Source organism: Sturnira hondurensis, unplaced genomic scaffold (assembly GCF_014824575.4).
Source record: "Sturnira hondurensis isolate 20B ecotype Veracruz unplaced genomic scaffold, ASM1482457v3 Scaffold0001120, whole genome shotgun sequence".
Classification (NCBI taxonomy): Eukaryota; Metazoa; Chordata; class Mammalia; order Chiroptera; family Phyllostomidae; genus Sturnira; species Sturnira hondurensis.
The window spans coordinates 4,454,599-4,478,816 of NW_028073751.1; the positions used below are offsets into that span (position 1 = coordinate 4,454,599).

The 24,218-nt window shown below is 42.2% G+C and overlaps 1 protein-coding gene and 1 pseudogene across 7 annotated transcripts; both read left to right on the forward strand.

Moving 5' to 3' along the window:
• The first annotated feature begins 1,342 nt into the window (after positions 1-1,342).
• On the forward strand, positions 1,343-24,002 carry RNF14 (ring finger protein 14). Of its 7 annotated transcripts, none has more exons than XM_037062827.1 (9): positions 1,343-1,444; positions 5,048-5,223; positions 6,631-6,800; positions 8,116-8,267; positions 11,138-11,665; positions 12,320-12,548; positions 15,288-15,460; positions 17,197-17,327; positions 22,598-24,002. In XM_037062827.1, exons 3-9 carry the CDS (start codon positions 6,647-6,649, stop codon positions 22,632-22,634), a joined length of 1,404 nt encoding a protein of 467 aa, XP_036918722.1. In that variant the 5' UTR covers positions 1,343-1,444; positions 5,048-5,223; positions 6,631-6,646; the 3' UTR covers positions 22,635-24,002. The 7 variants fall into 7 exon arrangements, with proteins under 7 accessions (XP_036918722.1, XP_036918731.1, XP_036918714.1 ...); XM_037062836.1 differs by having other exon boundaries at positions 1,371-1,459; XM_037062819.1 differs by lacking the exon at positions 1,343-1,444 and adding an exon at positions 1,452-1,780.
• Positions 3,312-4,257, forward strand: LOC118997329 (40S ribosomal protein SA-like; annotated as a pseudogene).
• Positions 24,003-24,218: the final 216 nt, after the last annotated feature.

Genomic DNA, 24,218 nt, shown 5'->3' on the forward strand with positions numbered 1-24,218 from the left:
CTAGTGAACATGAAGCAGTTTCTCATTGTGGTTTTGATTTGCATTTCCTAGTGACTAATGATGTTGAACATCTTTTCATGTGCTTATTGACCATTTGTATGTCTTCTTTGGAGAAGTTTCTGTTTAGATACTTTTGACAATTTTAAATTTGAGTTATTTGCTTTTTTATTCTTGAGTTGTAGTTCTTTATATATTCTGGATTTTGGACTTTTATCAGATACATAATTTACAAATGTTTTCTTCTACTTTGTGGATGGTCTTTTCACCTTGAGTGTGAGTGTATTTGTTTGTTTGTTTGTTTGTTTAGAGAAGAGGGAATGGGAGGGAGAAAGAGAGATAGAGAAACTTCAATGTGAGAAAGAAACTCCAATCCATTGCCTCTCCTACGCTTCTCAGCAGGGTACTGAACGCAGCCTAGGGGTGTGCCCTGAGAGGGAATCAAATGGATGACCTTTCACTTTGCAGGGATGACGCTCAACCAACTGAGCCACATTGGTCAGGGCAATAGTGTTTTTTAAAAGCATTTAAGTTTTAATTTTGATGGATCCAATTTACCTATTTTTTCTCTTGTTGCTTATGTTTTGGTGTCATAGCTAAGAAACTATTGCCTAATCCAAGTTCATGAAGATTTACTCCTACATTTTTTTCTAGGAGTTTTATAGTTAGTTTTAGCTATCCACATAGGTCTTTGATACATTTTGAGTTAATTTTTATATATGACATGAGGTAGGGGACATGTAATTTTAATTCCCATGCAGCCTCTTAATAATCATGTGCCCTTTGGTAAGTTTTTAAACCGCTCTAAGATTCAGTTTCCTCATTTATAAAGTGAGAATAACAAATAGTACCTAAATCAAAAGGTCATAGTGAAGATAAACAATGTATATAAAGCACTTGCACGGTGCTTGAAGCATCCTAATTGCTCAGTAAGTGCGGTAGTTATTATTGTTGTAAAATGAACAATGAGTGAACACTTTCACCGTGGAGGTGCCAGAAAGATGGATAGCATTTTTAAGGAGATAGTGGGGATGAGCGGAGGAAGAGGCGGCTTGTTTAAGTCTACGTAGAGGAGCAGGTCTGGGATTGTTAACGGGGTTATCTGCTGCTCCCTCGCGATCATCTCTGGGACTGATAAAAACTCTAATTCCTGAGCTCTATCCCAAAACTACTGAAAGGAGCCCGCTGGAGACAGGGCCCCAGATTTGCATTTGTACAGACTCCTTCACTTGCACAGTACTTTCTCAAGGGGTGTGGGAGTGACGCTAGCCCCGCTTGCAGCGCCGCCTTCGGCCTGCGGGGGGCGGCCGAGGAGCTGGGGCGGACACAGCGGCTGCGCAGAGCCGTACTCCCGCCCCGGCTGCAGGAGCCGGATCCATCTGGCTCAGCTGACAGCTCCTAAGACGGAAGAGGCGGAGCGCAGGTTGAGCTGGGCGTCTCCAGACTGGTCCGGCATTAGACGGTGAGGGGCCTCGAGGTTAGGGTGGAGGGTGGAACTTTCGGGCCGGGCTTGGTGTGGCGGCCGGGAAGGTACGGTGGGGACCGCGCTCCGTGCGTGCGAGACAGAGAAGGGCTGCCGGGCCGGACTACTTTGTGGGCTTCAGCGCCCCCCGACCACCGGACGGGGCGTCCCCTCAGCCCGGCCCGGCTAAGACCCTCCCGGGAGCTCAGAAAAGGAAGGGTCCACGTCCTGCTTCTTCGGGACCCCACACGGCCGCACAGCGCCCTCTGTGTCCAAGCGCTGGGGCAGGCAGCGGGGCTTGGGCCTGCTGCCCGGTTGTAGGTGAGTCTCGCTAACTAGGACTCTCCATGCTGGCTGGTGAGCGGTGGAGACTCTCCGGCAGCGGCGTGCTGATTCCGGAGCCAGAGCTGGCTCCGGATCTAGAGTTCCCACGGTTTGGTAGGGGAGAATGAGAAGGATTTTCCCAGGCCGCAGTGAAACCCGCAGAGAAGGGGCTCGCCTCAGCAGTGTAGCGGTTTCTGGTTTGCCAAAGTGGAACGATCTGTCAGGTGTCGCCGGGGTTTATTCTGGTTCCTGCTTACAGGTGAAAAAACAGGGCCGTCTGAATCCAGGTTGAGTTATATGTTAGCTGTGTGACCTTGGACAGAAAAGGACTTAAAATGTCAGTTTTCTCATCTGTGTAGTGGATATAGTGATTGGACTTGCTTCATGGGTCGTGGGAATCTAACAGTTAACGCGTTTAAAGGGCCTACACACGATAAGAGCTCACCAAGTGTTGCTGTTCTTGCTGTTACTGTGCCGACCAACTCGGCCTCCTGCTTCTAGTGGGATGTGGGAGAGCAGCTACTGCACCTTAGGGTTCTGCCCCCCATTTCAGCTCACTGCATCTCACGCCATTCACTACTGATTTTTGAATGTCTAATGCAACTCACTGCCAGATGCTGAGAGCAGTACACAGATGCAAAAGACTTGATTCTTGCCCTTAAGGAATTTATGCAGTCTGATTGGAGAGGAAGTAAGTACAAACTACTGCAATGCAAGGTGAGGTATGACCATTGCCACAGGGAAGTTACAGTAAAAAAACTTGCTGGATTTTTAAACACAGCCATGATATCTAATTAAAAATTTCTACATGTAATAGGGGTTTGAAGTTGGGTCTGGAAGGCTGAGTGGATAGACTCAGAGGGAAAGGTAGGTCAGCGACTTGAAATAAAGGACTGGGAATGCCCTTGGCAGCTTCAGAAGCTGGGGCCTGGTCGGGTAGGTCATGAGGATCTGTTGGTGGGAAACACTGCTTGGAGTAGATCTGCATCCTGGCTGCACATAGGAACTGCCTGGAGAGCTTGGAGAGCTACTGATACCTGATTTATTTGCTCGGGTGATTCTAATGAATGGAGAAAAGTAACCTCAAACCAGAAACTATAAATTCATCTCTCACCCCATTTATAAATGTTTAAACAGAAAGAAACAAAGCTTAATTTTTATTTGTTATTGAAGCTTAATATATTATCACAGGTACTACACATCCTGTAAAACTGTTTGAAATTAAGGTAATTTGAAAGGATCTAATATAGTACATGGTAGGTGTTCAGTAAGTGGAAGTTGATTTTGAATTTCATTTTTAACTTATCCGAAAGTCACATATCTGAGACTCTGGTTGTATATCATTTTTGCATATAATTTTGATGTGTTCATAGGATTCTCCATAACTCATGTATGGGCCACCCTTCCCCATCCCCCTCATCCCCCCTTCAGAAGCCTGGCTCTAAAGCATCTAGAACAGAACTTAGCCCCTCTCTGTTACCCTGTAAGGGACCCACATGGCATTGTTCTCAGTTCCCACATAACTTAAAGGGAAACTTTCACAAGGTCAGGAGCCCTTGATGTCCTGCAAATGAAGGAGGAGGGTGTCCTCAAATTCCTTGCAGCAGGAACCTGCTTCGGCAGCACTAGCCTTGACTTCCACATGGAGCAGGACAGCTATAAAAGGGAGTGTGATGGCGCACCTACATCATAAATCTGAAGAGAACCTGGGAGAAGCTTCTACAGGCAGCTTGTGTCATCACTGCCATTGAAAATCCGCTGATGTCAGTGTCATATCGTCCAGGAACACTGGCCAGTGAGCTGTGTGGAAGTTTGCTGCTGCCACTGGAGTCATTCCTGTTGCCAGCCGCTTCACTCCTGGAACCTTCGCTAGCCACATCCAGGCAGCCTTCTGTGTTTCGAGACTTCTGGTGGTTACTGATCCCAGGACTGACCACCAGCCTTTCACAGAGGTGTCTTGTGTTAACCTACCTATCATTGCTCGGTGTCAGACTCCTCTGGGCCTTTTGGACATTGCCATTTCTGGCAACAACAAGGGGGCTCACTCAGTGGGTCTGATGTGAATGCTGGCCCAGGAAGTTCTGTGCACGCACGGCACCATCCCATGAACACCCATGGGAAGTCATGCCAATCTCTACTTCTACAGAGATCTGAAGAGATTGAAAAGGAAGAGCAGGCCACTACTGAAAAGGCTGTGACCACAGGAATTTCAGGGTGAATGGACTGCCCAGCTCCCGAGTTCACTGCCCCTCAGCCTGAGGTTGCTGACTGGTCTGAAGGCTCAGGTGCCCTCTGTGTCTGTTCAGCAGTTTGCCACGGAAGACCGGAGCTCAGCCTGCCACTGAAGAGTGGTCTGTAGCCCTCACTGCGCAGGCCATGGAGTGGGTGGGAACAACTACTGACTGGTCTTAAGCTGATTTTCCACAAACTCTTAAACAGAATGGAAATAAGGTTGATGGAAAATAAAGATTCTTAAAACAAAAAGAAAAGTTTGCCTGTGTATACACGTGTGTAAGTGCTTTTTTTAAATCCTCGCCCAAGGACACTTTTCATTTGCTTTTTTAGAGAGAGGAAGGGAGAGAGAAACATCCATGCTCTCACATTGATTGGCTGCCTTCATAAGCATCCAGATTAGGAATCCGTATCAGGGATCATACCCATCCCAAGTCTGGGGGGTTACATGTGTCCATGCCCATGCCTGTACCAGGGATGAACCTGTAACCTAGGCATGTGCCCTGACTGGGAATCACACCTGCAACCTTGCGGTTACAGGACAGTGCTCCAACCACTAGGCTCCACTGGCCAGGGCATGTGAGTGCTTTTGTTTTTAAACACCCTGCTATCATGCTTAAATTAACCTAACATGGAGTGCCCCTGGCAGGATTAATTTCTAAATAGGTGAGAGGAAAAACTGGAGGGGGATAGGAAATGAAGAAATAGAAGCAGCAGAAGAGGAAAGGAGAAACAACCTAGAAGATGTTTGTCAAGGGGTGTGATATGCTGTCCTCTCATGACCTTGATGGTCCTGAGCTCCTCCCAGGGCTGAAAATGGCAGATAAGACTGCTGTCTTTGCTGGGTACATGAGCAAATACCCCTTCAGCCATGGCTTGGCTAGGCTGTTCTAGGAGAGTAATTATGCAGCTTCAGATTAGGGTCGATTGAATGTTAGGATGTTAAGTGGCAGTAATGGAAATTCAGAATTTAAATTTGGAGAGGGTCTTAACCATCTTTTGTGGGGTATTTTGTTTGTTTGTTTTTTTCAGATGGCAGGATTTCTGTAGTGTATCTAGTATGAGTTCCACATCTTGGCCTCTTCTCCAGCTTCAGCAGTCTCATCTCCACCATCTGGAGAACGAATGGGAAATTTGCGTGAATTCCAGGCTCTGAACTGAAATAGACTGCAGTGTCAATATTCTTTTCTTCTGGTTGTTGTCAACAGGTACTGATTGACTTCAGATGGAACGTGTTGCTCTGCCTGAGGGGTGCAGCTTGAGCAGAACCATTATCTGCTGGAACAAAATTACTTTTTGAAAGTGGAATTATTTTAAATGAATTTGTCTAAATTTTATAGTGTCACCTTTTGTCATGTGAAAAACCATGGTCTAACTTTAGTTTTGTGCATTCCAATTTTTTGGTTTTGGTCAAGAGGGAGCATATTTATAAATGTAGTTATAGTCCCAATATTTTAATTGACAGAATGTTATTTTTTGTTGTTTTATTAAATAATTTTCGTAGAGTCTCATTACATATTTTTTTCACATTTAAATTTTGTGAAATTATGGTGCACCTCTAAGTTGCTAATTGTAGCATATTTGTGTTACCTAAAATAATGGTAAGTATTAAAGCTGATTCGACAAAATCTGGTATTATTTCCAAAATTTAATGTTACTTTGCTGCTTCCTCAGTTATCTAACTCTCTTACATAGTGTCTGTGCCTGTAACGTTCTTTAGAACAAGGTGTTCTAAACTGGGAGTAATTTTTCCCCTTGGGGACATTAGGCTATGTTGAGGTATTTTTAATTGTCACAACTCTTAATGGAAAGATATGGAAAAGCATCTTAATGGAAAGCATCTTAATGGAGATGCTACTGGCCTCTAGTGGATCGGAGCCAGGAGTGCTGTTACACATCCTATAGTGCACAGCCCAGCTTCCCATGGCAAAGAATTGTTCCAAAATGTCAGTAGTGCTGAGGTTGAGAAAACCTGCGCTAGAGATTCCTGTGGATTTTAAACATTTACTTATTTTTTAAAAGTATGTGGAATATATTTGACTCCTTTTGTGGGCAAGACATGTNATGGAAAGAGATGCTACTGGCCTCTAGTGGATCGGAGCCAGGAGTGCTGTTACACATCCTATAGTGCACAGCCCAGCTTCCCATGGCAAAGAATTGTTCCAAAATGTCAGTAGTGCTGAGGTTGAGAAAACCTGCGCTAGAGATTCCTGTGGATTTTAAACATTTACTTATTTTTTAAAAGTATGTGGAATATATTTGACTCCTTTTGTGGGCAAGACATGTTGCTAGGTGTAGTGGACAAGTCAAAGTAATTTGTGATTTGTCCTTTCTAAAAATATTTTTTAAATTATGCTTTTCCCCCTAAATCGTGTATACCTAACTGATAAAGTCAGCAATTAAAAGCACTACATTCTTTGAAAAAAAGGCTGTTACTATTGCAAAGCTACTAGAATATTTGACATGCCTATTGTTTTTTAGTTCAGCAGAGAAGTGAGAATATTGATTAATCTTTGCAATTGTTGGTGAGGACCTTTTTTTTTTTTTGGTGCCACTAGACTTTTCCAAATCCTGAGTTTTTTCTATTCTTAACTGATTTGGATGATTGTCTTCAGCTCCTCAGAAAATTAAATGTCGTCAGAAGACCGAGAAGCTCAGGAGGATGAATTGCTGGCCCTGGCAAGTATTTATGATGGAGACGAATTTAGAAAAGCAGAGTCTGTTCAAGGTGGAGAAACAAGGATCTATTTGGACTTGCCACCAAATTTCAAGATATTCGTGAACGGTTAGTTAACGATCTTCTCTTAAACTGATTTTTCTAAATAAAGGTTATTCTCAATTTCTTAGTGAAACCTAAATTATTATTTTTTAATTTCTTAAATACAGTTTACATTCAGTATTATTCTGTGTTAGTTTCCGATGTGCAGCACAGTGGTCAGACAGTCATGTACTTTGCAGGGCGGTCCCCCTGATGCTCCACGTGCCCACGTGGCCCGGTACATAGTTATGTCGATGTTACGGACTCTGCTCCCTGTGCTGTGATCTCCGTCTCTGCGGCTGTTCCGTGACTGCTGCCAGTTTGTGCTGCTTAATCCCTATACCTTTTCACCCAGCTTCTCCCTCTCTCTGCTCTGACAGCTGTCAGTCTGTCCTCTGTTGTGTCTCAGTCTGAAACCTAAATTATTTATCACCTAATTTTCATAGGCATTTAATGCATGTTTCTGTTTTAAGTGAACATTAGACTGGGAAGTGAACAGTTTTCAGTTTGATTCCACCTTTTGACCATTGAATTGGAGTATAATCCTGCATATCCCATGCATCCTAATCTTCTAACTAGCAGTTTATCAGCCACGAGTCATTGGCTATTAAACAGGGGTAATGAAAAGGGAAATTAAACAATGTATGTGAAAACCTTTAAAGTACCATGGTGGCTATTAATACTATTTGGTTTCCAGAATCATTTAAACTATCATGAATGTGAGACATTTGCTGTTTTTCTGTGACCCTTTGCTTCAGAGGAAAAAAAAAACTGTATTGGATAAAAAACATTTACAGAAGACTTTGATGCACACTTTCCCAAATGTTTCTACTATAACGGCATTGAAAAGAATGTGTGGTGAACTTGAAACATTGAGTGTTGTGTCTGGTATCTTGCCCTCAAGCCGAGATCACTGTCTTGGCACAGAGTGTCCCAGCTGTGATTCCCGGGTAGTTGACACATGGTGGTCTAGGTAGGTCATAGCTCTTTGATAGAAATGAACATCCTTTACATCGTGTCTTTAATCATCTGCCGTAAAACAACAACAAAGGAAAACATTGTGTATGACTTGCTCACTAGTGTTAGGAATTGTACGCAAAAGTGTATACAAGAATGAGTTGTGTATCTCCATTGTAACTTTCATGGTGCATAATAGATTTTTTAAGGGCTTACAAGATTTTTTTAAAAGATGGTGGCTATGAAGTTAAAATTAGGAAATAGTGCTTTGGGGAGGGTTTTTACCCCCTCAGCAGAAGCATCTCGTCTTCTTGAGCACTGCTCGACAGTAATGGACACTCAATATCGACCAACTGATCCTTTCTAATCTTTGTTTTTGGTTCAGGCAATTCAAATGAGTGTCTCCAGAATGGTGGCTTTGAATACACCATTTGCTTTCTGCCTCCACTTGTGCTGAACTTTGAACTGCCACCAGATTATCCATCCTCCTCCCCACCTTCATTCACACTTAGTGGCAAATGGCTGTCACCAACTCAGGTTAGACCCAAAACTTAATTTCTCCTCTCCATTTTTAGAAACTTAAAAATCATCTCTAACTGAAGACTACCTTGATCTTGACTTCAGTGCATGAAGAACAAATGGCTTTGATTTATGATTTTTGATTTTGTAATTTTTTCCCCTTGGCTTCATGAATCCTAATGTTAATGAACTGAAAACGTTTGGTATTTTAGAAAGGAATGGCAGTAATTCAAATGATTAATTATTATGAATTACATGAGTAATTTCTAATCAAATATATTGTTTCTTTTCTTGTTATTTTCCCATTTAATCTGTGTTGTGATGAAACTGTAAGGTCCTCCTTGTTTTCCTTAGATGTTGGAATTTTTCCTTTTTTTTCTTAGTTTCTTATCCATTCCTTAAGACAAAGATTTATTGTAATTAGGAGGACTAAAGTTGAGCCTATGTAGTTAAAATAGATAAATATCCTAAGTAAACATAATAAGTGCTTCTATTTTTAAAGGTCTTATAATAAGAACAAATAGTTGTTGACTGATCTCTCACATAGGTGTAATTACGCACGAATAGGAATGTATACAATTCCTGTAGCTATTTCATGAAGCCTATGAACCGCCTTGATGGAGACATACTGTGGCTGATATAAAGCGTTCTGGGGTAGGTAGCGGGCCAACAGCAGCTACTTCTCTAGGAGTCATGATGAAGGTTGCTGGGTTGCTGTGTATTAAGACAAAAGCTGTCAGAGTTACTGACCTTAAGGAACAGCTTTTCAGTTTTCCTTTGTGATCATGTTTTCAGTCCCGCTTCTCCCTGCCCCTACAGCCTAATCTTTTAGATGAGAGTGTTTTGATAAAATTAAGGTTCAAAGCCAAAACTAAACTGTAAAGATAGTACACATAGAATAAAAGGATTAGTACCTTACATTTTAATAGCTGTGCCAGAGACAGTGTACCCTAGGCAGTGGATTTATTGTCCCCTCTCCCAACATTAAGGCTATTTGACATTTCGATAGTTGGTAGTTGACTGAATTATTTAGATAGCTATAGTCTGATTTCTCAAGAGAGCTCTTGATACTTCACATCCCTGCATGTGTATGTAAATGCACACACAGGACAGATTTATGGGGGGCGTCGTAGTTTCAGATTCCAGCCAAACAGAATCTACTTAATGCTGGCTTTAGAGCAGGGGTGTCCAACCCACAGGCCACATGCAGCCCAGGATGGCTGTGAATGTGACCCAACACAAAATCATAAGTTTACTTTTAAAACCCTTTTTTTTTTGCTCATCAGTTTTCATTAGTTTTTGTGTATTTGATGTGTAGCCCAAGAAAACTCTTCTTCAGTGTGGTCTGGAGACACTAAAAAGTTGGACACCCTGCTTTAGAGGGTGTGGAGAGATGAGGGTTGTTTGTTATTTTATGTTACATGGCTAAAATTATAGTAGGATCTTCCATCAAGTAATTTTTTTATGCATGTTATGGACATTTAACTGGTCTCTTATGCTCCTCGGGGTTCGTTGCTGGGTGCTGACTCCTTGGCAGTGAGAATTTTACTTGCTGATAGTGAAGTTGGTATGTGGACCTGTCTTCGCTGAACTAGGGTTGGCATGTAGAAGGAAGCAGGCTTAGTTTCCTTGTATTTCCCATTATTCCTCCATATACAGTCTTTTTCTTGCCCTTTTCCTCCTTCTGTCTTCCGCTTTTTCACATGTATGTGCATCCCGGATGCCTCTTGAGAAGGGGCTGGAGAAGAGAAGAGGATGGAGAACGGCTTCTCCGTTGGACTTGGTAGCTCAAACAGAGCTCAGAGCTTCCCTTTTAGTGTTTATTCCATTTTACAGCTTCAGCCGGTTTCTAAAAAGTATATTCATATGAATGTGGAAAAGTGTTAGTTGTCCAATCTTGAGCTGGTTGATAAGTGTTTCAGTTCCTGCCTATGTAGGGCTGAGTGAGCAGCAAGGAATAGAAAATGTGGTCTTTGTTCATTTGCTATTTAAATTTACAAAATTGTTTTGCATCTAGAAGGCTTATTTTTGGCTGTTTACCTAGAAAGAAAAACTGCTTATAATTCCTGAGCTCTACTTACAAATATTCTGCATTGGTAATGGAAAGTTCTCTTATATTTGTCATTCAAATTGAGCAGACTACTTTTAAGGTGGAGTACTTGAAACAGTTTAAACTTTCATGGCTTAGCTTGGAAAATGTGAATTTTCCCTGTGTCAGCCAGTCCGTGTTGAGAGCTTATAATCATGTCCTGTTTCAATACTAGTCTGTCTGCTTCCATGAACCAGGATCTGGTATAAGCCCAGATTGCTCAGTTAAAACCAGTTTGTGAATCTGAATAATAAGGACTCTGAGATTGGATCCTGTTACTGATTCTTTCCACATGAGTTGGCTTTTAATAGGACTGAAAGTTAGTATTAATTTTTAAACCTTTAAACTATTTTCTTTCTAACCAGTATTGCCAGACACCTACAGGGCTAGGACTCCACAGGAGTAGAAATAGTTCATTTTAGAACTGGGTCTCTTTCTCCCGCATGAGGTGTGTAGCAGCACCAACACGAAGGACAAGCAGAGAACAGAGAAGCCCTCCATTTAGCGGCACATATGTGAACCAAGTTCTATATCTTGTGAAGTCATCCCATCTCTTTTGCTTTCGTGGTCCTTCCTTTAGCTTCTTCTAACTTTGTTTCTATGGCTCATGCTGCTGAATAGTGTAAGAAGGGCTCTAAGGAGAATATTTGTGCTGTTTTGCAGCACAGTTTATCACAGTTGGAAGAAAAATTACATTAGGAAGTGTGAGGGCCTAACTTCAGGATTGCAAGGGAAATCAGGAGTTGAAGGAATCGTGGTCTTTCCAAACTCACCAGCATCCTCATGTGTTTTCTCCTAGCTGTCTGCTCTCTGCAAGCACTTAGACAACCTGTGGGAAGAACATCGCGGCAGCGTGGTCCTGTTTGCCTGGATGCAGTTTCTTAAGGAAGAGACCCTAGGTTACCTGAATATTGTCTCTCCTTTTGAGCTGAAGATTGGTTCTCAGAAAAAAGTGCAGAGAAGGATGGCTCAAGCCTCTACCAGCACAGCACTAGATTTTGGAGGAGCTGCCAGCTGTGATGTAGACCAAGATGAAGCTGTGGATGAGAGAGCTGTGCAGGATGTGGAATCATTGTCAAGTCTGATCCAGGAAATCTTGGACTTTGATCAAGCTCAGCAGATAAAATGCTTTAATAGTAAATTGTTCCTGTGCAGTATCTGTTTCTGTGAGAAGCTGGGGAGTGAATGCATGTACTTTTTAGACTGCAGGCACGTGTATTGCAAAGCCTGTCTGAAGGACTACTTTGAGATTCAGATCAAAGATGGCCAAGTTCAGTGCCTCAACTGCCCCGAACCCAAGTGTACTTCGGTGGCCACTCCTGGTCAGGTAACTCTTTACTGACAGCTGCATCCTAATTTTCTTTCATGGAGGGAGACATCTTCTCAGAGGCTTCCTTGGTAGGGCCCAGGGCAGCCCAGGCCTTGGAGCCAGCCCACAAGTTGTTTCCTGTGCCCACCAGGAGTGCTGTGGTCTCACTTTACCATTTACGCACACGTAAATGCTCCTTTGCTGGCCTCAGAATGGGCAGTCCTCGGCAGGGATGAAGGCTGGAAAAGTATAAACTAATTCTGGCGACTGAGTGTGTGTGTTTACTAGGATGCCATCAACCTCGAGCAGTCACTCGCCTGTCTGTGAGGTTGGGATCCGAGGGGGCATCCCTGGGATCGGTTAACCAAGTCACTTGCAGATTTTAACACAGGAGAGCCTACTTGGTGTGATTTTTAAAAATTTAATAAGTCATCAGTGCACCTTTTGAATGTGTATAGTTTGCTTAGCTGTGACAAGTGCGTAGACCCATGTAACCACCGTCTTAGTGAAGGTCCAGACTTGCCACGCTTTGCTGGACCTGATGAGGTAGAGGGTGTAATTTAGGTGTGTCTGATTTGCACTGGCAGCCTAAGGATAGCCTCAGGATCAGAACTGGTTGGGTAATTGTCAAACCTATGTTTATATATCATGTTTTAAAATATCTTCCTCCAGGTCAAAGAGCTAGTGGCAGCAGAGCTATTTGCCCGTTATGACCGGCTGCTTCTCCAGTCCACCCTGGACCTGATGGCGGACGTGGTGTACTGCCCCCGCCCATGCTGCCAGTTGCCGGTGATGCAGGAGCCTGGCTGCACCATGGCCATCTGCTCCAGCTGCAATTTTGCCTTTTGTACTTTGTGCAGATTGACCTACCATGGCGTCTCTCCGTGTAAGCTCACCGCAGGTAAGTTGTGGCCGCGTGAACTCAGTTTCTCTACCCCTACCCCCCACCAGAACCCCCAGAACTTATCACTTCAATTTCCCATTTGGAAGTGTTCATTCAAAAGGTATTTTTGTGTTAGTTACTGTCCTAGCGTCTGTGGATATAGTAGTGACCAAATACCCTCATACAACTTACAGTTTAATGTAGGAGACAGGCAAGCAACATAGATAGTAATATCAGCTGGTAGTAAGTGCTGAGGAGGAGAGAAAACAAAGCAGAGACAGCATACGAAATGTGCTGAAGGGGAAGGGGCTTGGGATTTTTTACTTTGGGAGACCGGGCAGGCCTTGCTGGCAAAGTGGTTTTAGTAAAGGCTTAAAGAAAGTGAGGAAACAAACCATGCATAGATCAGGGGAGGACAGTCCAAGGAAGGAGTGGCAAGGTAATTTTTATCCATGAACATGAAATAATGTAAATCTAGTTGACAAATGCATAGCTTCCCCCCTTGTTTCTGTGGCACGTATGTCTGATCAGGCATCAGGTGCTTTCTCATCGAGCTCAGGGCGGCCTCAGAATCTTCCTCAACACAGCCCTCCAGAAAGCCACCCTCTGCTGGAGCAGGCACAGGAGGCGAAACCTGTCCGCCACTCCTGACCTTGATAAGGACTGGGGAACCAGGCCCTGGAGATGGATTTAACTGGACTTGGGTGACTTAGTCTTTCTCGGACTGACAGGCACGATGGTGGTAGCTGCTTCATAGGGCTGTTGTAAGGAAGACATGTTCTGTTGTAGTGCTTCTCAAAGTTGTTATAGTTGTTACACTGGTCTCGGAGAACATGCATGTGGAAATTGAGGGTCAGGATTTGAAACTGTTAGGGATGTCTCAGAGCAACTTTATGTCAGTCAGATCTTAAAATGAAATTTTTACTGTCATTTTTCTAATAATTCATTTGATTGTATTTTGCAAAATGTAATCAAAGTAGGGGAGAAAAACTAGTTTGTTACCATAAATAATTTCAGAACAATGGGCTTCATACATGTAAAATGCAAAATGGTAACTATTATTGCCATTATTATTATAGTTACTAATTAGCACTGTTAGGGTGTCATTATCTTTAAGGAAGTGCCCCAAGAGGAAAATGAGTTGATACTTTCAGTGCCTACAGTAGAATCTTGTAGTGGTTCTGGGCAGGTGGGACAGAGAACTCAGGACTACATAGGATAAGCCAATGCTTAGATATCTGTGACTTTAGCATTGAGAGGCTAAAGTACATTTCCCGTGTTTCATAGCATTTGAGGAGGAAATTGAAGATAGGCTTTGGGGCTTCAGCAAAATCTGGCATCTCATTCTCTCTCTTTTTGTTTTTAAGATTTTATTTATTCATTTTTAGAGAGAGGGGAAAGGAGGGAGAGAGAGAGGAAGAGAAACACCAGTGTTTGGTTGTCCCCCCTGTCCCCCCCACTGGGGACCTGGCCCACACCCCAGGCATGCGCCCTGACTGGGAATCGAACCTGAACCCGCAGTTCGTAGGCTGGAGGTCAATTCACTGAGCCGCACCAGCCAGGGTATTCTCTATCTCTTTTATATATGTGTTAGATGTTACTATATAAAATACATGAAATACCAGCAATTTTATTATGTTGAGAACATTGGCACAGTAAATATTTGTTCTTTAAGATGTCCAAGAACACAAAAAGTGTTTTGAATTATTCGAGGAATAAAAATGACAGAATAAAAGTTACACGTTTGCTACATGTAACTAAGCAGAGGTGGTGGAGCCATGGGAATGCTCACTGCAGAGAAAGCGTTCCCGGGTGGAGGCGGGGTGCAGATGGGACTCTGCACCAGAAGATGGCAAGTGCATTGAAAAGGGAGACTACGCTGTAAATATGAGGAAAGCAGTTTAATAAAGTAACTAGAACATTGCTGAGAGGGATCCTTGGTTGGTCGTGTTGAAAAATTAAGATAATAAGATTATGAACAAAAGCCTTTTGTCTGTAAGTAAAGCCTTTGGGAATGTCTGCCTATTTAAGTGGTGAAGCAGTAGAAACCGGATTGAAGAGTAAGTGTCAAGGGGAAAAGTTGGCAGGAGGAACTTTTCATTAGCTGTGGTGGTAAATCTTATTCACTGATTTTGAATACTGAGTTGAATACTGAGTTGAACATTTAGCCTTTGCCCTTAAGCCAAAGGTGCTTTTGTTTTTTGGGTATGCCTTGTTATGGTCAGGTGGTGAAGGATGCTGACTTAGTGGAACACGAGTGTCTGTTTCAACTTCTGAGTTTTTTTGTGTAGCCTGTATCTAACTGTGCTACTAAGCATGTCAATGTTAGTAAGTCAATATCAAAGGAAAAAGGTAACCTATTATTTTACCACCTTTAACAAGCCTAACTTTTCTAGTTGGAGGATTCCTTTTTGTTCTTGGTCACTTGTGCATGTCTGACTTTTACTTAGTTATAACCTAAATATGCTTTCTTTCTGGATTCTATAATAAGTATTTTAATTGAGCTATAGCTATCCTAACTATAAGCTTTTAATAACGGAATATTATGTCATTAAATGGTTCGTTCAGACATAATTATTTCCTTGGACATTTCATTTGTTCTCCATTGTTATATGCATTTCCACTGTGGATTATTTTCTTTTCCTTTTTTTTCAGACTTTATATATTTATTTTAGAGAGACAGGAAGGGAGGGAGGAAGAGAGGGTAATCACCAGTGCAAAGTGGTATAAACGTTAATTTTCCATTTCACTTCCTAGAGAAATTAGTAGACTTACAGAATGAGTACCTGCAAGCAGATGAGGCCACTAAGCGGTTCCTGGAGCAGAGGTATGGGAAGAGGGGGATTCAGAAGGCACTGGAGGAGATGGAGAGTAAGGAGTGGCTGGAAAAGAACGCGAAGAGCTGCCCGCGTTGTGGCACTCCCATAGAGGTACGCAGCCTTGTTGCAGTCGTCTCAAGAAGCCTGCAATTTTGTGACTATTAAGAAAATACATTTTGGTATTTATTAAACTTTTTTACTTGAAAGGTGCAAATTCACCACCTAATGTTATTGACCGCAAAAGTATGCAGACGTCCCTTTCAAAGTGCTTCCATGCTGTGATGGTTGTTCTCACATCATGTCCCCCTCGACACCGAATGGGTTATGAGGAGGCTGTCCTAGACCTATAGTCCGATAGTCAGTTCTTAGCTCATTTATGTGATTAAAAACCAGTCAAGGCAGACTCCCCTCAGAACTGTTTATCGTGGAATTTAAAATACCTGTTTAATAAGTGTATGCTTAGGAAATGGAGAGATTTTCACTTTAATCTGATTTAAAATACACGAGTCTATTGCTTCTTCACAAAATTTTAATAAAAGTATATCTTTGTAATTTATCGTTCTGTTCTAATCCATTACAGTAGTCCTCCCCTATCTGTGGGAGACGCCCAGTAGGCGCCTGCGGATAGCGCTGAACTCTGTATATACTGTGTTTTTTCCAGTACACGCACACCCATGTTGAAGTTCAGTTTATAGATTAGGCACAGTAAGAGGTTAACGACAAGTAATAAAATAGAATAATTATAATGATACACGGTAATACAAGTTATGAGAATGTGGTCTCTTTCAATTAAAATATATTATTATACCATACTCGTGCTTCTTGAGATGATGAAAGATGATATGAAATGAGGTGAATAATATGGGCACTGTGACGTAGCATCAGGCTGTTACAAGGGCTCCTTGGACACACGTGCTGCCATATGGAGACAGGTAATCTGATAACCCAGGGGGGCTGAAGGGAAGATTCACATCCTGGTTGGGATGGCACAACATTTCATCTCGCTGCTCAGAATGGTGCACAATTCAAAGCTTATGAATTGTTTATTTCTGGAATTTTCCATGTACTACAGAGTGGGGCAAAAGTAGGTTTACAGTTGTAAGTGAAACAGTTTACTCTTGTATTATTAGGTATCAATTAGTGTATTATTTTTCATAGGAGCAACTGTAAACCTGCTTTTGCCCCGCCCTGTGTCTTTAGGCCGCAGTTGTCCGTGCGCAGCAAAACTGCAGAACTACTTACTGTGTGTCTGAACTGAACCTGGGGGTCGTTCCCCAGTCGCTCCCGTAAGGACGCTGGCCTCCCGTGGACCGCTCCTGACTGCCTCAGCCCTGTGGTAGAGCGGGAGCTGGGTGACAAATGTCTTAGATTTATGTGACATGTTCAACACCACACACATTAAATCCAAGCATTTTAAGTGCTAATCTAACTACACGTTCTGCTTATAAAATACAGGCTGGGGCAAAAGTAGGTTTATAGCTGTTTGTTTAGAAAATGATATAATAATAAAAAGTAACACAAGAATACGCTGTTTTCCGTACCTGTAACTATAGACCTACTTTTGTCCCACGCTGTACATGTTTGGTTTGTATCTATAGTTTATCAGAAGAGAACTTACTAAGTATCTGGTGGTAGGAACACCTGCAAAATACTTTGTTTTACTTATAATGCAAAAGACTAAGCATTAAATAGTTATCAGTGTGTTACCGTATCTTTCATACTGTATCTTATATGAGAAAAGAGACTAGGAAAATGTTGTATGGAATCTTTTGGAATCTTTTTGGCATGTGCATTTTTCTTTTGCTTTTACAGCCTTGATATTTTTCTCTTTCTGTCTTTGCCACCAGAAATTAGATGGATGTAACAAGATGACATGTACTGGCTGTATGCAGTATTTCTGCTGGATTTGCATGGGCTCTCTCTCTAGAGCAAACCCTTATAAACATTTCACGGATCCTGCTTCCCCATGTTTTAACCGGTATGTGCACATACATGTACACACAGAATTCTCTAGGCTCAGCAGCAGTTTTTGGCGCTTGATTTACAGACCACAGAACCAGTGTCTGACTTAGTGCTTTGCTTATTAGAGAATTCTCTTACACATTTTCCAGCATATGTGAATTTTTATATTATTTTCTAGAAATGAGTTTTATGATGAAAATACACTATCTGCAAATTTTCCTTTTTTTATCCTCCTCAACTTTAAAAAAATATGTATTTTGTTGATTATGCTATTACAGTTGTCCCAGTTTTTCCCCTTTGCCCCCTCCACCTGGTACCCCCATTCCTTCCGGCAGTCCTCCCCTTAGTTTATGTCTGTGGGTCATGCATGTGCATTCTTTGGCTTCTCCATTTACTATACTGTTCTTAACACCCCCATGCCTACTCTGTGCCTACCAATTTGTACTTGTTATTCCCTACACCTTTTCCCTTATTCTCCCTTCCCCCTCCCATCTTGTAACCCTCCTAATGATCTCCATGTCTGTGATTCTGTTTCTCTTCTACTTGTTTGCTAAGTTTGTTTTTCAGATTCAGTTGTTGATAGTTATGAATTTATTGCCATTTTAATGTTTATAGTTCTGATCTTCTTTTTCCTAAATAAGTCCCTTTAACATTTCATGTAATGCTGGCTTGGTGTGATGAGTTCATTTAGCTTTACCTTGTCTGGAAAGCACTTTACCTGCCCTTCCATTCTAAATGATACCTTTGCTGGGTAGAGTAATTTAGGTTGTAGGTACTTGACTCTCATCACTTTGAATACTTCTTGCCACTCTCTTCTAGCTTGCAAGGTTTCTTTTGAGAAATCAGCCGACAGTCTTATGGGAACTCCTTTGTAGATGACTCTCTGCTTTTCTCTTGCTGCTTTTAAGATTCTCTCTTTATCTTTAACCTTTGGCATTAAAAAATGATTTTATTTATTTTTTTTTAGAGGAGGACAGGAAGGGAGAAAGAGAGGGAGAGAAACATTGATGTGCTAGAGAAACATCTATTGGTTGCCCCCTTGCACACCCCCAACTGGGGACCCAGCCTGCAACTCAGGCATTCACCCTGACCAGGGATTGAACACATACCCCTTTGGTTCATAGGCCAGCGCTCAACCCACTAAGCCGTACCACCAACCAGGGCAACCTTTGGCATTTAATTATGATGTGTCTTGGTGCGGTCCTCTTTGTGTCTATTTTGTTTGGGACTCTCTGTGCTTCCTGGACTTTTATGTCTATTTCCTTCACCAAATTATGAAAGTTTTCTCTCATTATTTTTCCAAATAGATTTCCAATTTCTTGTTCTTTCTCTTCTCCTTCCAGCGCCCTTATGATTAAAATGTTGGTACATTTGAAGTTGTCCCAGAGGTTCCTTGGCCGATCTTTCTTTTTGTTTGTATTCGTTTTTTTTCTATTCTGATCAAATGTTTTTTTTTTCTTCCTTATGTTCCAAATCATTGATTTGATTCTTGGCTTCATCCACTCCAGTGTTCGTTCTCTGTAAATTTTTCTTTATTTCACTTAGTGTAACTTTCATTTCTGTCTGGGTCTTTTTATGCCATTGAAGTACCCAGTGAGTTCCCTGAGCATTCTAATAACCAGCGGTCTGAAGTCTGTGTCTAATAAATTGCTTATCTCCATTTTGTTTAGTTCTTTTTCTGGAGTTCTGTTCTTTCATTTGGGTCATATTTTTTGTCTCCTTATTTTGGCAGCCTCCCTGTGTTTGTTTCTCCGTATTAGTTAGAGCTGCTATGACTCTCTGTCTTAGTACCATAGCCCATTGTAGACAAGCACATCGGAAAGCTGGATGGGGCAATCTGAGCAAACCAGCTTGATGGAGTCTCAGATACGGTGTCATGGCTCTGTGGCTCTGTGTTGGGGAGGGCTCAGAAAGGAGACATTGGCTGCTGCCTGGCCTCTGGAGTTTTGTCTGGGAGGAAGCTGTCCCCCAGCCCTTGCCCTGATGCCAGACCCTTCTGTCCCACCCTTCCAGCTACTGCCCTTGTGCTGAAGCTCAGAGGGAGTGAGTCTGCGTAAGTCCTAAGTCTGTTGTGGGCCTCTTAAGAGGAGATACCTAAAACTCCTGCAGTTTCTTCCGCCTCCCCACCCCCTAGTGGTTTTTACAGTCAGAAGTTATAGGGACTTATCTTCTTGGCACTGGAACTCTGGGCTGGGTGTTCTGGTGTGGATCTGGGATCACTTCTTCCCAAGGTATTTCTCTCACTTTATCTACCACATGTGGGTGTGGGACCAGCTGTACCACGGCTCTGCATCTCCACCTCTCCTACCTGTCTGGATGAACGTGACTTCTTTAATGCCTCGGTTGTTGGACTTCCATACGGCTCACTTTTTATGATGATTTCAGGTGATTAGTTGTTTTGTTGTTGTAATTTTTGCTTATGTAATTTTCCCTCGTGAACGGGAATCAGACAACTCTTTTTGGCTTACAGGACGATGTTCCAACCAACTGAGCCACCTGGCCAGGACAGAAAACATTGACTTTTTGAAGAGTCCAGACCAGCTGTCCTATATAACATCTTGCCTTCTGGATTTTTGTTTCCCCATGGCGTCTCCATCCTTGCCATGTTCTATAAACCAGCGTGAAGGTGGACTAGCTTTAGAGTAACATTTTGACAAGAATACTTCACGAGGAGTGATGGGTTCTTGATACTGTGTCACATCAGGTCCACGGTACCAGGCTGTTACACTGTTAGTATGATGCTTAGTTTTATCATGTGCTTTATTGTAAAGGTGACTTTTACATTATTATTACTAAGTGCTCTGTGGGGATTCCTTAGCACAGTGTGAATATCCTGTTCTCCACAAGCTGCAAATTCAGTGTCAGTTGATCAGATGACCTTTGTTAATAGGTATCATAGTACCTGTTGTCATCGGTGGTATCAAACTATAAGGCAAATTAAAGAAACAAGCTCTGCCCATGAACCACTGGAAATCTAGTGTTGAAAGTTGCATAAATTTTGGGTAACATAAGGGAAAGAAGACAATTTGGCAACTTAAACATTCTACAAATGGAGAGTGCGATGGCCATGGAGATAGAACAGAGTGATTAGCATGTAATAGAGTTACAGTATTTTGAAATAGTTTAGCTTGTTCTGGATTGGCCGACTTCCTCAATCTTGGCTCATTTTATGTATTATATACATTGTGTATCAGTTTCGTGATGCCCATCTTCCATTACTGTTTATCCTTGGTCCTAGAGAGTTTGTCTGGAGCCGAAAAGGGCTGTTCTTACAAACTGGAAGGCAGCTTATTCAAATGAACCTATATTTTAGTCGTCCTCAGTAGAAAATTAAAGGAGAAGAAAAGATAAAAGATGTTATCGGATCAATATAGAAAGTATTTTGGGGAGAAGGAAAGAAATTATTTATTTATTTATTTATTTATTTATTAATATATGTTTTATTGATTATACCATTACAGTTGTTCTGTTCCCCCCATTCATTCCCCTCTACCCTGCACACCCCCTCTCCCACCATTCTCCCCCTTTAGTTTATAACCACGTGTCTCAAGTTCTTTAGATTCTATATTTCCCCTACTATTCTTGCCCTCCCCCCTATCTATTTTCTACCTACTGTCTATGCTATTTTCTGTACCTTCTCCCCCCTTCTCCTCCTCCCATTCCCCTGTTGCTAACCCTCCATGTGTTCTTCATTTCTATGGTTCCGCTCCTGATCTAGCTGTCCTCTTGGTTTGCTTTTGTTTTAGGTGTGGTTGTTAATAACTGTGAGTTTGCTGTCCTTTCACTGTTCATATTTTTCATCTTCTTTTTCTTAGATAAGTCCCTTTAACATTTCATATAACAAGGGCTTGGTGATGATAAACTCCTTGAATTTGATCTTATCTGAGAAACACTTTATCTGTCCTTCCATTCTAAATTAAAGCTTTGCTGGATAAAGCAATCTTGGCTGTAGGTCTTTGGATTTCATGACTTGGAACATTTCTTTCCAGCCCCTTCTTGCCTGTAAGGTCTCTTTTGAGAAATCCACTGACAGTCTGATGGACACTCCTTTGTAGGTGACTGTCCCTTTATCTCTTGCTGCTTCTAGGATTCTCTTCTTCATTTTCATCTTGGCTAATGTAATGATGATGTGCCTTGGTGTGTTCCTTCTTGGGTCCAACTTCTTTGGGACTCTCTGAGCTTCCTGGATTTCCTGGAAGTCTATTTCCTTTGCCAGACTGGGGAAGTTCTCCTTTATTATTTGTTCAAATAAGTTTTCCACTCGTGGCTGTTTCTTTTCCCCTTCTGGAACCTTTATAATTCGGATGCTGGAACGTTTAAAGATGTCCTGGAGGTTCCTAAGCCTCTCCTCATTGTTTTGAATTCTTGTTTCTTCATTCTTTTTTGGTTGGATGTTTCTTTCTTCCTTCTGGTCCACTCCCTTGATTTGAGTCCCAGTTTCCTTTCCATCACTATTGGTTTCCTGTGCATTTCCCTTCATTTCAATTATTTTAACCTTCATATGTTCCTCTAATTTGTGACTATAATCAGCCAGTTCTGTGAGCATCCTGGTCACCAGTGTTTTGAACTGTGCATCTGGTAGGCTGGCTATTTCTTGGTCGCTTAGAGTTATTGGCTCTGGGGCTTTGAGTTCTTCTTGAGCCATATTTTGGACTGTTTGTGTCTGTTACGTATGAGGAGTGGAGCCCTAGGTATTCACCAGGGCCGGGCAACTCAGTCGCTGGTTTGTGACGCTGTATGTGGGGGTGGGGTCAAAGGAAAGCAATGGTGGTTGCCTCTGCCATCTCCTGCCCCCGGGCCGCGTGGTCCGTCCCACTGCGTGTGAATGTGCGACCGTGGTCAGCCCGCTGTCTTGCGCACTCACTGGGGTCGCCCCCTGGGGCCTGCGAGGTCCATCTCACTGCTCACTGCTCTGCTGGTTTATCTGCGTGTGAATGTGTGACTGCGGTCAGTCTGTCCCTCACCCTCACTGGGTCCGCGCTGCTACCCCGGTTGCCTGCCCGCCTGGGGTCGGGGGATCTTTCCTGCCCGACCCTGCTCCGCTGCTGGCTCTGCCCCTCCTACCGGTTCGTTTGAATGGTTCGTTGTTGTCAGACTTCCATATAGTTCAATTTTCTGTTCTTTGGCTGCGTCTTTGTTTACCAAACCTTTGTTGTATTCAGACTTGGTTGTGGGAGAAGGCACAGTGTTTCCACCTACGCCTCCATCTTGGCAGAAGTCCTCGGAAAGAAATTATTTATACTTTCTTCCAAGTTTATAACATTGTACCTTATGATGTACTTCCAGGTTGTTCCATGCCGTGGATGTCAATTTTGGGAGATGAGATTGAAGACTAGTTAGCTCCTGCTGCTCAAGATGTGGAAGTGAAATGGTTTGCCCTGATCTTTTGTTTAGCATACAAAGCACCCTTGCAGGATATTTAGGGTTACTGTGCATTTACTCTTGCAATGTAGAAGATAAGAACGAAGTTTATATTTTCATGTGGTACTACTGACTAAGGCATGTTCATACATTGAAAAATGTAACATAATTGAGAGGAGTATAAGCCAAAGGTTCAGAAAATGAAAACTAGAGAATATTAAATATTATTATGTTCCCAAAGCTCTGAATAGTTAAAATTTTTAATATTTATTCTCCCCCCCCAAGCTTTAGGTAAGGAGAATGGTCCAGAGTTTAACTTACATACCTTTTTATCTCTCTGAGAAGCATCCCTCTAAGCTGTTGTGTGAGAGTCCCCTCAGTACCACCCCTTACAGTTGGGGTGTGAGGAAGCCTTATTAAATTGCACCAAGAGCCTGATCTCACTCACTCCACGTTGCATTGCTCCCAGCCCCTATTTCTGCTAACTTCCCTTTGGAGGGAGCCCTTTTACTCCGTAACTGACTGGATGGCCTAGTGTCAATTTGGCCTACTGCTTTTCAGAATAGACATTCATAATTTAAAAGACATTTGTAATACCACAAACACTGTGGGTCACCTGATACTTGTTACCAATATATAGTCCACTGGTTTTGAGCAGAGTCTGTTACTGAATGACGCTGGCTCGGAAGAATTTGAGCCCTGTTCGGCCTTTCCAGCAGTAGAGCCTAGATCCAAAATGACTTGTCTTTGCTACCTTTCTTTCTACCTTCCCTCCCTTTCCCCTCACCCAGCCTTCTGTTGGTAAGGACAATTTCACCATTGACCCCAGCAGCTCCTATTTTTATTTCCTCTTCTGCAGTAGGAGAAAGCCTAATATATTCCCAAGCTGAGCAAGCTGAGCTTTCTTGAATTATCAGCTTTGTGAACTCCACACCACTGTAGTTCAGCCCTAACTTTTAAAATTATTTTTAAAAGTTTCCTTTAATGAGCTTCGGGAATTTGGTTTCCCACCCTTTTTGCAACAGCACTGTTGGGGTAACTTTGGCTGGCCCAGACCCCTACTTCTGGGTTTTGTTGGCTTTTTGAAAAATTGTCTTTCCTTTTGGTTTGGTGAATGGTTTGGTAGCAAAATCAGATTTTTTGAAAAAGGACAGAATTCAGCTGTAGCTGTAAAAAGGTTCTTTTTTCCTACTTTGTCATTGAAAATTGAGGTATCACTTTAACCATTTTATGTGTGTGGATCCAAAGAGTCACAATGACTGTTTCTGATTGTCAATGAGGATGTTTAATCTTAAAAATAAAAATAATTTAAAATTGTCTTATAATCAGAGCAAAGTTGCTGGTACGTGTTCTGTCACCAAGGGCTTGTAAAATCTTATTTTTGAAGCATGAGTTATGAGCTGATTTTAAGATGGTGAAATATTCGATGGAGTACTTTTGTCTCTAAGTAAAATGAAAGATTGGGGTAACCCCCTGAATGCTCTAGAAATACATGAGCTTGTTGAGGGTTGTTGGTACCTCAAGAAAGTAAATGAACCAAGAGTTT